This window comes from Xiphophorus maculatus, chromosome 13 (genome assembly GCF_002775205.1).
Source record: "Xiphophorus maculatus strain JP 163 A chromosome 13, X_maculatus-5.0-male, whole genome shotgun sequence".
Taxonomy (NCBI): Eukaryota; Metazoa; Chordata; class Actinopteri; order Cyprinodontiformes; family Poeciliidae; genus Xiphophorus; species Xiphophorus maculatus.
The window spans coordinates 5,125,982-5,143,622 of record NC_036455.1 but is presented as its reverse complement, the minus strand read 5'-3'; the positions used below and the strand labels follow the sequence as shown (position 1 = coordinate 5,143,622).

Below are 17,641 nucleotides of genomic sequence, written 5' to 3'. Positions count from 1 at the left end.
AGAAAAGACAAAATAAAGCAGAAGGAGAAACAGAGGGGATACCAGATAAGACATCCAACAATGAAAATAAATTACAGCATGAAAAAAGCCATTACTGCACTCCAGTTCTGCTCCCACTAAGGGGGAAAATCAACCTCAATAGAGGTGTTTAAAGTCTATTGATTTTCACTCCCGTACCTCATAGGGAGTAAATACAAAATAGCTAATCTAATGTCATTTGCTGAGAAAATGGGAGTTGGCTCGCCACAGTGTGGTGGGGGGGCCCGGCGTGCGCCCAAGGAGCCGAGAACGATGCGACTCCCACCTTTTTGTGGCTTTGAGGGGGGAACCGATTCCCAGACACACCAGCTTAATTAAGATTTCATACTCTTCCTGAAGAGTGATGCTCGTTTTTGAAGTAGATGTACCTGCCCTCCCGCAACCCCTTTTTCACACATATGCTATTGATTCAAGTCAGAAAAAAAAGAGAACTTGCCAGGGAACATAACCTACAAGCTGTTTAATTAAAGCAGGAGATTCTTTTGTGTGGGATCCTTATTTGAGACGGAGAGAGACACCTGCTTCTGAAAACGGAGCTGTGATACGAAGCAAAAGTAGGAAAAAAAAAGGTAAAGATCTGAAACCTAATATCGTTTCCATCTTAAAAATATGCCTTTAAATTCATCTCTGTTGCTCATTTGCTATCAAATGGGGTACAAGGTTTCTGAATTATGCTCAAGCTGCAAATATCCGAGAGAAAAAGTCAGAAATAGGAAATTTTCCACCTCATCAAACATCATTTCACTTTTGAAGAGCTGTTTGAAGATAGAGTAAAGGTACGCCAAACCCTCTCACTGCAAATGGACCATAATGTACTTCAAATCTCTCAAACACTACGCTTTGTGAGTACAACTAATAGTCCATGCATGGATGATGCTTGACATCGTCTCATTTATCTTGACCATGAAAGGGGCCTGCTGTGAACTCATGCCTACTGCGAGCTGACAGCTTCGATGTGGAGAGACTGGAGGAGGGAGTTGGAGATCTCTGAGCTCAGAGCTGGTGGGAGATGCAGCGCCTTGCAGAACTATTCACACCTTATGAGTTTTTTTTGTTTTACAATTCTATCACATAAGAATTGCAAAGTTTAATGTCTTTTGGGGGGGGGGGATTTTATGTGATAGAGCAACAAAGAAGGACATCACAATGTATTTTATCCGTGGTTTTGGTTGTAAATAGTTTTTATTGACGTTTTATTTATCGTTTTGGGTATTTAAAATATCTTCCAGTTCAAGTGGTAAATGTTTACAGAATGAAAGTTTATTGGTCTTTGAGAGGGTGAACTTGTACTATTATGCCATTATTAATCAACAGAAAATGATAAAAACAATAATATTATCGTTTATAGCCATGAGTACTGGGGCAATTTGTTGTCCCACTAATTTTATTATCAAGAAATGTCCAACTTGTCAGTTCAGCAGGGGTCCATGTCTTAGCTGGTTATCACTGCCTCTGTTTTCTCGTTTCCAGATGCTGGACTGAACTGGGATCTTTGAGACATTGATTCACAACCCAAACCTGCTTGTTTTAGATTTTTATTTGTTAAAATGGTAAAACTATTTAACATTTTCCTTCATGTTAACAGTTTTATCTGTGACCATCTTCAAGTGAGCGAATGTGGAAAAGTTGAGGTGGTTTGAATGCTGTGAGTGGAACTGGGATGCTAGGCGCTGATTTGCGCAAAAAAAGTGAAGAGGGTCAGGTAGCAGGTGGCTGATTTTACTGTGAAGAGGCGTGTGGGTGTGTGGATGTCTGCTATGTTGATGATGAAACGCCTGGGGTTATCAGTAATGACTACAGATGTGACCGGGCCCTGAAGCCTGTTGTGGGGGTCAAATGCTGAGGGGCAACAGTGTTTGGAAACGCCTGTGGATCTCTGAAAACAATGTCTCTGAATGGAAAGGTTCTGAAAACAATGTCTCCATCTCACACACCATTTGTGAGGGTGTATTACATACGAGGTCAGACAGAAAAATATATATTTTAATTTAATTGCTTGTGCTTTGTGTGACCCTTACCGATGTAGACTCTTCTGCTGTAGCGTTGCATCAGCAGCAGTGCAAACACATGCAGAGGAATCAAGTTGATAATAAACACGTAACCTCCCCATGCTGACACCTACAAGGAACAGAAAAACATTTAAATGTCAGTAAGCAAACACTAAGATAATCAGTGTCTCTTGTTTTCTTCTCACATTTAATCAGAGACAAAGTTCTAGAAGCAGGTTTACATATATAAGTAACTCTAACAAGACGTCAGCAAGAAGTTTGATTATACAGCCAGCTGAGACATTATCGTACAGCAAGGAAACTCTTGGTTTAAAAAAATATGTAGTTTGCAATCATCCACAAATCAATAGGTTGTCACTAAAAAAAAAAACCCAAACAGTTGATTTTCAAATTAAAAATTCTACAAATTTATTTCTCCTCAGAGAGAAATTGACAAACCAGTGATGCACACAGATATCAGCATATTTCCAGCTCAAATTATGACTGGAAAGATGAACGGTAAAAAATATATATTTTTTCTGATTAGTGAATGCCCTGTGATGTGGATGCTGTTACTGAGTGAGGAAGACTGAAATTTACAGAATATTTAATAGATTTAAAATAAAAGAAAGAAGAAGAAACGGGGATGAAAAGTAGGAAATCAAGTTCTATGAAACGATAGGGTGTGAGAACAGGGGAGAGCAAGGCTTTCAGCTGATAACAGGAAGTTTGACTGCATTCCCAATCCTTCACTCGTTCAGTCGTATTCCTTTCAGCTTTCAATCTTTTTTTGTTATGGGTCTTGTTGGATTTGGACATGTTGGCAGACTTTGGGAAATCTCAGAGTAGAGGTTTGGCTCCACATCAAGGAAACAGATGCAACAAATTGGAAAAAGCTTTAAAAAACCTCTAAAAATAAAAAATGAGAAAGGCATCGATTTTTGTGGCTGCTATCTGTTTCCACCTATTGAACTACAGCACTAACTTGTAAAACCATAACAAGAATTTTTTTTGTTGCAGATGACTCCAAAGAAAAGTCTAAATAAAAGAGCTTTCATGTTGGCAGCAGATCTTTATGGCTTTGCAAAGCCAGAAAATGAAATCCACATTGAAGCCTTTAGTCTGAAAAATTGTCTACAAAGACACAAAACTGCAGGATTTTGAGCATAAAATAAAACTCACCATCTGAACCTGATATGGCCTCTTCTAGTGTCTTCTTAATCAAACTGAATAATTTAAAAGAAAAAAGGGTTTTTTCTTGTTCAAACAAGTCTGGCTGGAGACATTCAGCCTGAATAACAAAGACCTAGTGACTCACCAATTATTCAAAATATTAAAATTCTCCAAGTTTACCTTGACCTTAGTTCCTCAGATCGAACATAAAATAATCTGATTTTCCAGATTTATTAATTGTGTCACAACTACAAGCTGCTTTATTTTCTTTCATCAAAATACTATTTCAAAATAGTACACTCAAAGAACACTCAAAATCACAATCAAGAAGCAAATTAAATTTAGATAATCTGTTAAAATTCCTAAATGTAGAGAATAACTTCTTTTCCACAAAAAAACTGTTAATAGTCCCTCAGAGCCCAAGAGACCGCTTCCAAATATCAACTCCCACATCAAAACTCCCACAGCAGACTCCGAAACTGCATCTTTACTGGGCACAAACACACAGCTATAAACACCAACTAAAATAGAATCTGTAAAAACGAAGCGATAACACTTCACATGTCAGATGTAAAATCTCTGATGCACCAGTAAACTTAATATGCTCCACTAAAAGACGACCAAAGCTGTTGTTGAGGTCTGCTAGGCAGCAGAGTGTCTGACGTGTGGGCCATAATAAAACTCCACTAAAACAACTTTTTAATCATCTGTGTGTCTCAACAGCAAAGGGCAAATAAACTGACAGGCAATTGAGTTGTAATTACAGAAGAATAAAAGAATACAGATAAAACAAGAGCAGAATATGCGAGAAAACAAAACCTGAAAAGGTGATTACATTAATGCAAATTGTTTGATCCTTCTTTTCCCCACAGCAGCTTGTTAAATAGAGCCCTTTTGCTCCAGCAAAGGAAGATAAAACAAAGCATTTATCATGATTTCATATTCACAGGAGAAACAAGCAAGTTTTTTTTTACAGAAAGCTGGAGATCCTCGTGCAATATTAAGGCAGAAAAATTAAAAACAAATCTAAATAAGCGTCTTCCTGGTGCAATTATCTTTTGGCAGTCACTCGCATCTGTTGTCTCAAATGGTGACAACCAATTAGAAGACTGCGAACCAGAACTTGAACGAACAACAAAGATGACTTCAATTTAACATTCGTTTTCAGTCTTGACACAGGAACAGCTCATCAAGGCTATCTGGGAACTGACGAAAACACTGCAGACACAGCGAGGGGCGACCAGCAACATCTTGCAGTGTTAATTTTTTAATGAACTGTCGAGTCAGGCAAAACGAAGTCGCACAGCAGGATTAGGAGAAAGTCAGAATTTCGAAATTTCTTTTGAACATCACGCCAAAACAGTCTGAGCAGCTCCCAAATACTGCTCTTAATAGATGACCAATAAGTGAGAGCAGTGCTTTCAAGCAAGGCAGAGAAAATGCAAAGCTGCAGAAAGAAAAGGTGGAAAATTTACCCTTGAAGTTCAATTAATTCAGAGAAGTTTCTAATCCTAAAGTAAATCTGATGGAGAAGGAGGAAGTTCAAACAATCTCTTCCATCGATCATAATGGGAAAGGATCATATTCCCGACTCCAATGTCTCTTCGCCCGGCTTTCTAATCCTACGGCCAGACAGAGATTTAAAGAGGTGCGGCAAACGCAAACGAGGTGGATTAGCAGTGCTGGCCAACAACTGTGGAATATCGTCTCTACTTCCCTGATATAGAGCTGTTAGCATTTCATCACAGCCATTAGACTGTTATAGAGCGAGTCTTCAGTCAGATATCTCTTCCAAGACTGACTGCTTCCTATTGGGTCTTTGAAGATACCAATTACATCGCTTAATTGGCCCTTGATATAAATAATTTTTTAATTAAATTGAACAAATCTGTTTAAGTAGCCTGCTGTGAGTTCTAGTGCAATGCAGAAGTATTTGTTCACTTGCAAATTTCTGCTAGTTTTGTTTTTATTGAAACATTTAGAATCTAACTTATCAAAGGTTATACAAATAAACACAAAATGCAGTTTTCAAATTATTTGAAAGAAAGGGTATCCACACCGCCCTCCCCTTGTTAAATTATCTGGAATTTAACATTTTCAGAACAGCTGAGTCCAGACTTGGAGAAAAATCCGCAACAGTGATGTAAAAGTCTTATTGCCAGTTATTAAAAACAACTCAGTTATTAAGTTTGGTTATTATCTGCCATTACTATTTTAAATAAGGCAAAATTACAATCATTGGGGTTGCTGAAGACTAAACTAGTTTGGTTTTAGCACCAATTAAGGTTAGCGTTAGCAGTAGCCCCAATTTACATTTTATGTTATGTAGAAAATGCAATCATGTTAATTTCAAGCCATTTGCTTTTTGTTACAGATATTGAATTAATTCATACAACTTTAAATAGTTCAAAGGATAAAAATTGTTAATCTGCAGGGGTGGTCATCCGGATGTTATTTGAGATTTAATGGTCTTGGTCACAAATCATATGAAATGGTACAGGTCCTTTTTCTGCAGATGAACTGCTTTTCCAAGTATTTTTAGAAGCTGGTGTCGGAAAATTAGCTAAAAATTAGAGGCTGATGAGAATCTCATTAGATCTGCATGTATCTGGCTGTGAACTACAGCACAAAAAATACTTTGACCTGATAATGGCTGTCGATAAATAATGCATGAAGGAAGTTGTGCAAACACTAATGTGATTACAAGCCCAGGCAACAAATGTGCATGATTATCTTTCATGAGAATCTGTTTAGTAGCTTCAGGAACATTTTGCCTTAGATGAAAGTGTGCATATAAAAACATAAAGGCTCTTAAGATATTCACATTTTGACAAAATTCATGAAAATGTTTATCTTGTACATTTATCAGCAATTCTTGAGCAGATAGATATTTCCACATTGGGGTAACATTCGCGTTAAAATGCTTCAAGTGTCTGCTCAGTTAAACCAAAGAATGCAATTTGAGCCTAAATGAACAGCATGGCATATTCCACATTACAGGACCATGGGAAGTCAAGGGACGCCGCCTGTCCTTGTCTCGCTGTGGGTCACACTGACAAATTATGGTTCAACCAACCGTTTTCCAAAGCCACACTGCAACAGCAGAGGGCAGGAATCTTAAAATGCTTAGAACATTCTTGCAGCCGTTATCGCTCTCTGCACTTCAAGCTGGGCTTATCTGATGACCACAGAGGTGCTTTGAAGAAGATTTAAAGAGCGCACCATGCAACAGGCCGAGGGTTTCCTTTTCGAGGTTGCAGATGCACTTATGTGTACGAAGCTTCACACACAAACTATTCTTGTTATTTTCATAAAACATGTTTTTTTCAGTTTGCCATGCCTTGCAAAAGTATTTGCAGCTTATAAACCTGTTTCACAATTTGTCATATGATAATCACAAACTAGTGAACACATGTGAGGTGGAAGGGGTATGATGTATGGTTTTTCAATTTATTTTCCAATAGAAATCTATGAAGATGCACATTTGTAATCGGCCCACTGAGTCTATCTTTGTAACTGTGGTTCTTTAGCATTATGTTTCAACCAGCTTCCAACAAATTGTGTTCAGGTCTGGACCTTGACTAGGCCAATCTAGCAAATTAATATGTAATATATTGTGGCTCTGGCTGTATGTTTAGGCTCATTGTCCTAATGGGAGCTAATGTGTGTTTAGCTCAATTAATCTTCCCACTGAGTAACTACTTTACTAGTCCATGAGGAAGAAAAGAAAAAATCCCACTGCATGGTGCTGCCACTACCATGTTTTATAGTGCAGGTGTTCAGGGTTAAATCCAGTTTAAAGTTTATGTACTACAGAATTAAACAGACAAAGAAGACAAACTTTCATTTCCTCTGAGCTAATCCTTATGTTTGCTGCATTCCCTACATTCCTTGAGGCAAGCAGACCAAGCCTCAGTTTTCTTTCAACCGTGGATTTCTTGTTGACATTCTTCAATAAAATGTCACTTTTGCTAAGTATTATGTAGGAAAATAGTTGTAAAGATTTGTTTTTGGGGATATTGGTATAAAAAAGGCCAAATACAAATGCAGACCTCACTTTTCAAGTTAATTATTCAGGTTGTGTATGCTCTGTTATCTCAGACCCTCAGTCAGTAGTGGCAGATGATCGCTCACACTGGGTCCGCTTCTGCTGGAGGGTTCCTTCTGTTAAAGGGGAGGCCTCCTCCTCTCCACTGTTTCCTCAGATAGAAGACTTTATAAACAAGTGGCACAATAAACTTGACCGCATTCTTTCATAATGATTGAATTGGAATAAAATTGAGTATGAATCTACATATAAATGTGCGCAAATTGTATTATTTTTCCTTGAGGTGTTTGTTGAAATTTTTTATATAAATTTACTAAATTCACTTATTTGTAAAAATATTTGAATACTTATCATTTTTCTGCCATGTTATAATTATTTGGCCACTGTTTTCCATATTCAGCAGATATGAGTACTGCACAGACCAGTGGAGGGCAGTATGTAATGTAAGTATGTAAGTAGTAGTGTGGGAGTTAAAACACTATGTTCATGATTGACTTTGAGTTCCTTCATCCACCAGGTTGGTCAGAACCAGACGGATATCTCCATCTCTAAAGTCTTGCTGTCAGTTTAATGTTTGAGTCCAGGTAAGTTGCTTCCCTTAAAGCAGGCCATGTGAGAGCCCAGTCGTCAGAGCATTTAATCAGCATTTGATTGAGCTAAAGAGCTTTTGACAGGCACTGACATTACAGGTTAGTCTATTAGAAGATGCTGAAGGGTTTAGGGAATTGGAATTTTCTAATCAGCTTTGCCCTTTGGTTCCAACCTCAGAAGATGATCTGCAGCCTCCAGCGACGGTCTGAACTTTCCTGGCCATCAGTCCATCAAATTGCTCAGATCTGTGTCTTAATCCCAAACACCACTGCAATTTCTCCTTCAAATAATCCAAAGTCATAGCAATAAAAGATCTCTCCCGGTTCGTTTTGGTATCTCCTTATCAAGTGTCATGTTCAGTTAAGCCACACTTGGAAATAAAACCTTGGCTTTATCCTGATTAAATACCATACTAAAAGAATATACGGTGTTTCCAGCACTTTGTCTAGAAGGCCAGACAGTCGGTGGTTGCATAGCAAACGATGTTATTGATAGAGACATCCAAGCCAGGTCTATTATTCTTTGAGGTGGACTCGTCTAGAGAGGAACATCTGATCGCTTTGGACAAGGAGGAAGGTGTGGGCTTACAAAGAAGATCATAGTAAGAAGACAGACTAAATGTTTTCACTGCTACTGACGAGGACAATAAAGTCAGCTCTTATCTTTTTGTATTCTTTCCATCTTTGTCCTCTTGTTTGATCTCTTTGCACCTCTCTGTACACCATTCTGTTCCCTCTGCATTTTGTCTGCCATTCTATTCATCTCTACACCAATCCCCCCTCCGTAATCTCTCGGCTCTTGAGTCCCCCGCTGCAGTGTGATCGATGAAGCTGGATTTTGGTAATCTGCTGGATTTGACATCTGTCTCGCTGCTGGCCAAATAGCTTTAGTTTTGAATGAAGAAGACGCTGGAGATTTTCATAGGCGCCCATGCAAACAATCTGTCGCCGAGGCACAGTGCCTGAACTGTCTTTTTTATCTCATCTCTCATCAACCCCCTGATGGGATTCTGTCTGAATTGATAAATAATGCAGGGAAGCAGTGGCTAAACCTACTAACAATTGTTGCAGATTTCCATGAAGTTGCAGAAGAGAAGGAATATACGTCCTCTGTGTTTAGTCAGGGTGAGAAGGAGGTTGTTAGGAGATAGCAGAGAATAGCGGCTCTGAAAGTAATCCTCTCACACAAACATAACATTCCAGTATTTGGGCTTTGCTTGGTCCCTTAAAATAAGATTGTCCAAAGACCGTTGATTGACCGGCCCAAAGCAGCCCTTGGGAAAATTGTGTACTCCCCAATCGTAGTTCAAAAATGGTACAAAATTGGCCCTCCAACAAATGGAGCTGATGCAGGCGGAACTTTTTTCAGTTTTTGGGGTTTTTTTTTTTTTTGGAAGAAATTTTAATATATCCCTCTTCAATGGGAAGTGTTCAGTACAGCACAGTATGCTTCCTGTGAAATTGCCTTTTATTTCAATTTTACAGCAAGAAGGGCATCAAATAGCCAGTAACTATTCTCATAAAACAGACTTTGTTTGGAATAGTCTAAAAATAGTAATAATAATAAGATAACATTCGAGACCTTTTTTTTGGATCTATTGGACCCCCGTTACTGATTGAGGTTGAAGACCACAATCTCCCACAAATAGCTGAGATCTAAAAATGTTTACAACTGCCTAATTTCACAGTTCAAACAAATATAGTTAATATACATTTACACACACAATGGAAATTGTTTTGGCACTTGCACAGAAGCTAACATCGCTCTTAGTGATTCAGCCAATCGACACCAAGGAACATGAATGCCACTGCTATATTGGCTGCTTGCAAACAAAGTGTCAAGTAGCATTTTTCTTGAATATTATAGAACACTCTACCAAAAGATAAAAGAATAAAAAACCTGAATACACACAAGTTTGTGAATAATCTGGAGATATGTTCCAGAGAAAAATCCACAAAATTGAGCTGCAAATTGGTGGGAGTCTACTGTACAATGAATTTTCTCCTATCTACAAAAATAGAACTACTTTGTTCCATTGAAATATTGCATATTTAGTTTATTGTTGAGTATGTATAAAGAATCATAAACCAACTGCGTTGCAGTGATTACACTGATTAAATTTAGTGGTATTTTTTTGTATTACTTTTTTAAGGCTGCATGCCAATCATTTTCTGGGTACTGAATTTCTGCATTAGTTTCTTACAAAACCAAAATGCAGTAGTTTTTGCACTTGCAAAAATATCATACAGCCTTCAGTGATCTGATGACACCATAGAATAACAAGAAGCACTCAGCTCCAGCTTTACATCAAAAACCACTTCCTTGCTGGTACAGCCATAATTAATGAGGGAAATGTGTCACAAAACAGACACTGCAAAGATTAAACTCAACAGCTAAAAGCCACAACTTGACAAAGGTTTCAAACAGAAAGCTTAAGTGACATTAGATGACAGCTGACTTATTGATTTTTTAAATGTATTATAATCTGATGTTTATATCAACGTATTAATGTCAGACAGGCCAAATTCAATACTGAGAGCATCTAGCCTGACTCTTCTGTCTGTGATATAATCAATAGAAGAATCAGAGGTACTTTAGCCCCACTGGTATAAAAAGTCAAACACGAACAGCTCAGCTGTAAATGCACAGAAAGGTCTGCTAAAGAGATCACTGACGGAGCCGACTGGACTGATTCAGAATGTCTGAGCTGCTGCTGCTGCAGATAGCATAAAAGAGGAAGTTTCTGTGAATGACATGCTGAAATTGGATTCTGCCTTTTAGACAAGAATCTTTTTGCTGCAAAATGGATGACAGTAAAAATCATCTGAATAAAAACGCTCCTGGTTGCAGTATGCAAAGTGGAGCTGGATGACGACCCGAGTTTGCATCAAGAATTATGTTGAGGGAGGCAAACATCTGGATCGAAGGGTTCCTCTGAACGGGTGATTAGATCTAAACACTTCCTCAAGCAAATCCTGAGAGCATGAAAACTTGAAGCTTCAGATCAGATAAGCACAATGTAAACGTCCATTTATGGAAATCTTGACCCACAAATACTGAAATGAAGAGAAATAAGAACTTCAGTTTTTCAGCCCCCAAATGACTTGTCTTAATATTTTTTTCCAAACTCTATTTGGACAGAACGAAGTATTTTAAAACATTTAGTTTATAACAGACTTATCAGTAAAAGACCTACTTTTACTAAAAAATTATAAATTACAAATTCGAAAGGTTTTTTTTTTCCTCAAAGGACCTCAGGGACGCGAGTGTGTATTCAGCATGAACTTTATAGTGGGGTTGACAAGAATTTTGATTTATCAATAGGCCCGTCACGATAACAAATTTTGCTGAACGATTAATTGTCTCAAAAATTATTGCGATAAACGATAATATTGTTTGAAGACCTTTATACACTGATTTAATGGAAATTACGTAATAATGCATGTGATTTCTTGCCAAAGATAGATACACTTTATTTTCAAAAGAACACTTAACACTGGAACTGATGAACAAAATAAACAAATCAACCAAAAACAAAAATAAAATGGATTCTCGGTCTCCATTAACAAAAAGCGCACTTGAAAAAAAACTAAACATAAAGCCAAAGTGGAAATGGATACTGCATTCAACCAAAAGAGTGCAGATTATGAAGTCTGTATATTATGTTGCCCTTCAGTAATAATTAGATTTAAATAGAGAAGATGGGCACATCGACTACCTGATGCAATAGTTCACACTACACAATTTTTTGCTCCTATTTTTCCCCTTCTGACAATCTTAAAACGTTGGTCTTTCTAAGATTGTGTGGTGTGTTATGATAGATTGCTGTTGCTGCTCTGATCCAAATCAGGGGTTTTTCCCCGAGTGGGAGGTTAATGCAGCCTGTTGAATGTGACAGGTAGCCAATCAGAAAGCGGGGATTCTCCTGTGCTTTCTGAGGGGAAATTACAGAGGGGAATCCCAAACAGCTGACACAGATGATATGTGGAAACAACATTAATGTTTATTCAACATGCAAAGAATATAGAAATGACAAGAGGAGGAGTTGGAGCGAAACTGCTACTGCAGTTGATAAACCCGGTAACTTTTCAGCTGTTCTACGCTAACGTGACATAAATAGGTTATAATGATTTTCATTCGCTCAGGACTTTACACTGACACTAGCCACATGTATTTCAGGTAGATTGTAGTAAAGCATTGATTAATGCCTGGTTTTAAAATTAGTTAACTGGACTTGTAGCCATTATTTTGTGCCCATTGTTGGACACCACACGGCAGGAACGGAATCGATCTAACCGTTATACCTAGGATTTCTGTCGGCTAATGTGTGGTCTGTCAGGTTTTGAAAATGGGCCGACAGCTCTAAGATGGTGTCATGTCCACTGGGCTTTACACTAAGGAAATGGGGGAAGGGGGTGTCAGTGGAGAGCACTGGAGTTGAGCCGTTTTTTTATTCAGTGTCATTAACAGAAAGAGAAAAAAGCCGGAAGAGACGATAATGCCAATTAAAATGACGTTGATAGTTTTAATTTATCGTACGATTAATTGATTTATCGTTTATTGCGACAGGCCTACTTATCAAGATAAAGAAACTAGTCGATGATGAATGCAAATTACAAAAACTGAGTGGTTTTTGTAATTTGAACCATCTGTGGTTTCTTTGCTGGTTTCAAAAGTTTTTAATAAAGCTGTAATTGTGAAAATATGTTTTACAGTTTGGTGGTATAATTGCAACATTTTGTGTGACAATGAGCAAGTTTTAATTTTACACCAGTAATTGTCCAGATGTCCAGCCAGAAGTACGATGGCAATGATGGTGACTTTAAATACTTTTTAATCATTACTTTTATCCATATTACAACTAAGACAACACAATGCAAATGCTTTAACTAACTCTTACCATGTAGAAGTAGGAAAGACAACAGCCAATGGTCCAGAACACTGAGCCCGTCTTCACAGATTTCACCTGAAAAGAGGAACAGAAAGACAATTTAGTGTTGTTCAATGAAAGGGTTCCTACATGTTTAAGTTCTAAACCAGCTCACAGACTACAAACAGTAAGAGTAAAAGACAAATATAACCTTATGAATGGACAATGAACAAATGAATGACAAGGCAGACAGACAAATGGACACACAGGTAAATAAATAGTTCACTGGATTGAAAGCAACCTGTCTAGCAATCCAGCTGATGAACAGACCAAAAGACGGATGAATTGATAGACCGAATATACAGTCTGATAGCTGGATGGAATGATGGATGATTGACAAATAAATGGACAAATAGATGTGTGTTGGACAAACAGGTGTTTAACTAATGGGTGCATGGTAAATGGACTAGTGTTTTATCAAGTCCAGAGGACCCAACAGCGCTTCACACTGCAGTCATTCTTTCACCCATTCGCACACACATTCACACACTGATGGCGGTGAGCTACTGGATAGTAGCCACACCTGTTCTAGGCTGCCATGCACCGGCACCAACAGGCCAACCGACCAACACCAGAAGGCATGTGAAGTGTCTTGCCCATAGAGGATTGAACCGGCAACCCACTGATTGCGGGACAAGCTCCTACCACTATGTATGCTATATTTACAGTAGAAATCCTGAGACTACTAGCAGATCAGACTTATTCTGCTTACTTAATTTCTCCTATTAGATGACATTTTCAAGCCATAAACCTATTCACATCTAATATAGTAGAGCATGCCAACTTAAACCCTTCATTCATCTCTGTTGATCATGAACATAAACATCAGAGTTTTCTGTTGCAGAACATTATGTTAAACATAGCCTGAAACACGGTCCGCACACAGACATGGAAGCCGATATGAAACACAGACATGGCTAATAATTAAAGACACTGTTAAAGGTTCATCCATACAGTCAGACAATAGAAGTCATATTTCAGAGTGACTGGTTAAATGGGTGACATGTGTTGTCAAGAAGCTTGATTGCAGTAAGCAAGGTTAATTTATTTAAAGGGGAAAAAAAGGAATCAATGTTTCCTGGACAAAGGTAGTTTCAGTCCACAAATACCACGACACACACCTCTGGATCAATAAGCTACAAACGGCAGCGATGCTTTATATAGCTGGAGCAGGTCAGAATATCCCGACACCGAAAGGAACAGGGCAGAAGACAGTAGTCTGATTTCTTGCCAACAAGGAAGTTGTTTGTAGGAGGAAATCAGAAGATTTCAGAGATACGTAGCTTTATGTGGGTTGACATGACGACACAGTTAAAGCCCCGGTTAGGTGAAAGGTTTGTTCTCTCCTTGGAAGATTGACATAAATGGTGGGAAAAAATTCACTGAACAATTTCAATCCAGTCAGGATTCTTTTTTTGTTCTTCCATTTAACTTCTACATTCCCCATAATTTGATGAATTTGACAGTTCTAGTAAAACATTTTTTCATCTATGTTGTAATTTGGCAATTATTAATTGTTAATTAATTCACAGACACAATCTATTGTGTCTGTGAATTAATCAGGGTATGTATCCATTTATCTTTTTATCAATGCATCTTTAATGATATATTTAATATCATCCATTGATTCCAGATTTTAGTAGTAATTTATTATAGAATATATTCTCTTTCCTCCTGGTAAAAACCAAATGTGTGTGTGAATAAAACCCTGAACGGGTCTCTGTGCCACGGTGTAGGAAGAACTGTATTTAGGTCACTTCAGAACCGCGACCATGGGTGATGTGTGTTTTCAGAACCGACTGATAACCAATTCAGGCTGTTTAAAATCTGTCCCACCACCCCCTGTTTACCTTTGGGCATATTCTGCTGTCAGACTGTGACTGTTAAATCCCCTGCCCTACTTCATGTTCAAGCTTTCCGTTTTCACACTAACACACACAAAATAAATTCAGTCAAGCCTGTTTTTTCCTGTCTCACAGTAACTCCCATCAATCTAATTTGGTCCCATTGTGGAGGGAACGCTTTACTAGGGAACACTGCCCATTACAAAGAATGCAGGTCTGATTTGAACAATAAATTAGCAGCTTCTTGCACAAAATCTAGAGTGAGATCCTGATATCTACACTCACACAAACAAAACAATCAGGTTTTAAAGGTAAAACATAAACGACATCTAACATAAATGACTGATATGTTGTGATCAAGTAACATCTTAATCTCCACTTTGAAGGAGAACAAAGTTCAACGTAATTCAGAATAATTAGTATGTTTTTTGTAGAACTTATCTAATGTATGTAAAACAAAATGCAGCTTAGGAAACTGAACCTCCAAGGCACAATAAAACTGGATAAGACTTGCAGTTTATTTTCCTTTATGTTGATTGACTGGAGATTGGAATACCATGGATGTTACCCTCTGCTGTAGGGCCAAGTTGGTTTCCACTGTTGGTTTCCACATATTAATGCATGTTAAGGTATATTACGTGATTAAAATAAGCAGTTAAAAGAGTTTCTTGGTAAATTTATTCACCCCCTGACCTATCCTATAAAATTTCATAACAGCTGGTCTTTAAATCAGGGTGATACTTCAAATTATCAGTAGGGGCCAGAATATTTCGCCAGTAGTCAGTGGAGAAGGACAAAATAGTGGTTGGCTGAAGGGACTCAGTGAAGAATAGATAGGAGATATACATTTTGAAAACCATGGAAGGAAGAAAATAAAAACAGAAGCTAAGGTGTAACCAAAACTAGTGCTAATCAGTTTAGTAGACAAAACTGCTGAAGACAGCTAAACTTTCCCTATAAATATTTCTATTTGAAGTACTCACTGCTTTTAAAAGCAGAGATGCTACATATTTTTCATGTGAAAACTATTTTCCTGGACCTAAAAATCAGATGTTCTCATTATTTTTCAGTCTTTTTTAAAGACATTTCTGATAATATACATACAATTGTAATTTTAAAAGATTTTTAATATAGAACCAAAAAGAAGGAGTTAGAGTTGAGTAGCTTTTAAATAGGCTTTATCCAGATCTGTAAAGATTATCCAGACGTCTCCAGATTTCACAGGAACACTTCAAGAGTGACATCAATAACCACAGAACAATCTGCAGCTTTTCTTTGACATCATCCAAACTAGTGAAGCTGAGCCGCATCCAGCCTGGTGTTCAACTTGTGGCCAACCCCCCCAAACCCTTCAGGGCTGCTGCCTTTGTTTAGCCACACAAGTCTCTCAGTGTGGTACCAGACCAGCTAATTAAATATGAACCAAGAGAAAGAACGGAATTACTGGTCCAACAATACAGTCATGGTGTGCAGGGTTAAAGAAACGGAGGGACACTGTGCAACTGTGTGCTGGGCGACTGTTGTTCTTATGCAGACAAATGGAGCAACTCTCCTCTGTGTGAGTGGATTCAATTATAGATTATGGGAGAATGTGTGTGTGTGTTTGGGGGGGTAAACACAGAGATCAAGAGAAAAGAGTTGAATGGGATTTTTAGTGGTTAAAATGAAAGAGTTGGATAATGAAGATTGGGTTGAGACCGGAGAGAACAACGCTGTTCATGAAATGCTAAGAGGATAAAGTGGAAGAAATTAACAAGCAATAGGATGATACAGGAAAAGAAGGTAAGCAAGGAATAACCAGGAAGAGGAGAAGGAGACGCCGCTCGATAAAGACAGAGACAAAGGACGACAAAGGCAATTAACGCAAGACAATCTTGGAGAAGGATGAGAGAAGGACAAGAAAACCACAAAACAAATGTGGGTAAATGAGACTGATAATGGGAAGCAGTGGGGCATGGCCAGGATGATTGTTTTTCAGGGCCCTCGCTAAATTGAAGGGAAGATGTGAATGGGCGTATGATGAGTGCAGCGAGATTTTTCTCGATGGTGCTGCCCTGCTCATGACATGACGCCTTAAGAGGCGGCAATGGCTGCCGTGTGGAACACCTGCCTCGCTTCGAGATATATTGTCCCACCACGCCAGACGACAAGAGGCCATTATGATGAAGCCAAACGAACACGTGTCCTTTACAACCTCATAGACACACGTGATGAGGGGAGAAACGGTCATGGCAGATGTTTTATAGGCGTCGCTGAAGGTTAGTGAAGGCAGAACAGTACCATAACTTCCTGACACTTTCTATTATTTGAAAGAGTTTCCAGCGATTTTGAGAAAATACTAAAAGCACAACTCCACTTTATAAGACAATAGATGGATTCTGTCGCAAAGCAGTTTAAAGAGTCGAAACAAAGCTGCAGCTAACCTCTTCCAAAATTCAATCAACTGCAGCCCTCTGCTGAGTTTTCTGCCGACTCTGCAGTCTGCGCGGCTCCATTCATCTCAACTAAACTCTGTTCTGTTTTCTCCATTTCCTTACCTTTCCTTTTCAATCTCAGTTTTCAAGACAAATAGCTCGTATATATACAGAGCCATGCAAAATTGTTTAAACCTCTTGAATTTCTTCTACCTAATTATGCGCTACCAACACAAAGTAGTTCATACTAGAGAAGTGGCTGGAAAAAAAACATGGTTTTCAAAATATTTTAATTAAAATCTGAGCATTTCTTTGAATTTTTATTTGATCCCTTATAAAAAGCAGTACAACAAGTTGACTTCAGATGTCACCTAATTAATAAACATTGCATTTTTCTAGTAGCACTGACCACTCAAGGCACTTTAGTTAAAATCACCCAATAGCACACTCATTCATATGCTGATATAATACACATGGCAAAATGTGAACAAGTTCAAGGGCTATGACTGCTTTTGCATAGCTGTGTATTTTTTCCATTTTATCGTTGCAAGTAAGCTGCCAGCTTTCTGTCAACCATTTGATGCATTGCTTTCCTTTTCTTTGTTTTTAAATGC

At 38.2% G+C, this 17,641-nt stretch overlaps 1 protein-coding gene across 1 annotated transcript in view; it reads right to left on the bottom strand.

Moving 5' to 3' along the window:
- LOC102219972 (dolichyl-diphosphooligosaccharide--protein glycosyltransferase subunit STT3B) overlaps nt 1-17,641 on the bottom strand; it is a 103,686-nt gene that overhangs the window by 26,943 nt on the left and 59,102 nt on the right. Inside the window, exons 4-5 of the mRNA XM_014474542.2 lie at nt 12,740-12,805; nt 2,058-2,157 (exon numbers count right to left, since the gene is read on the bottom strand). Coding sequence (XP_014330028.1) covers nt 2,058-2,157; nt 12,740-12,805 — 166 coding nt within the window. The remainder of the gene's footprint in view (nt 1-2,057; nt 2,158-12,739; nt 12,806-17,641) is intronic.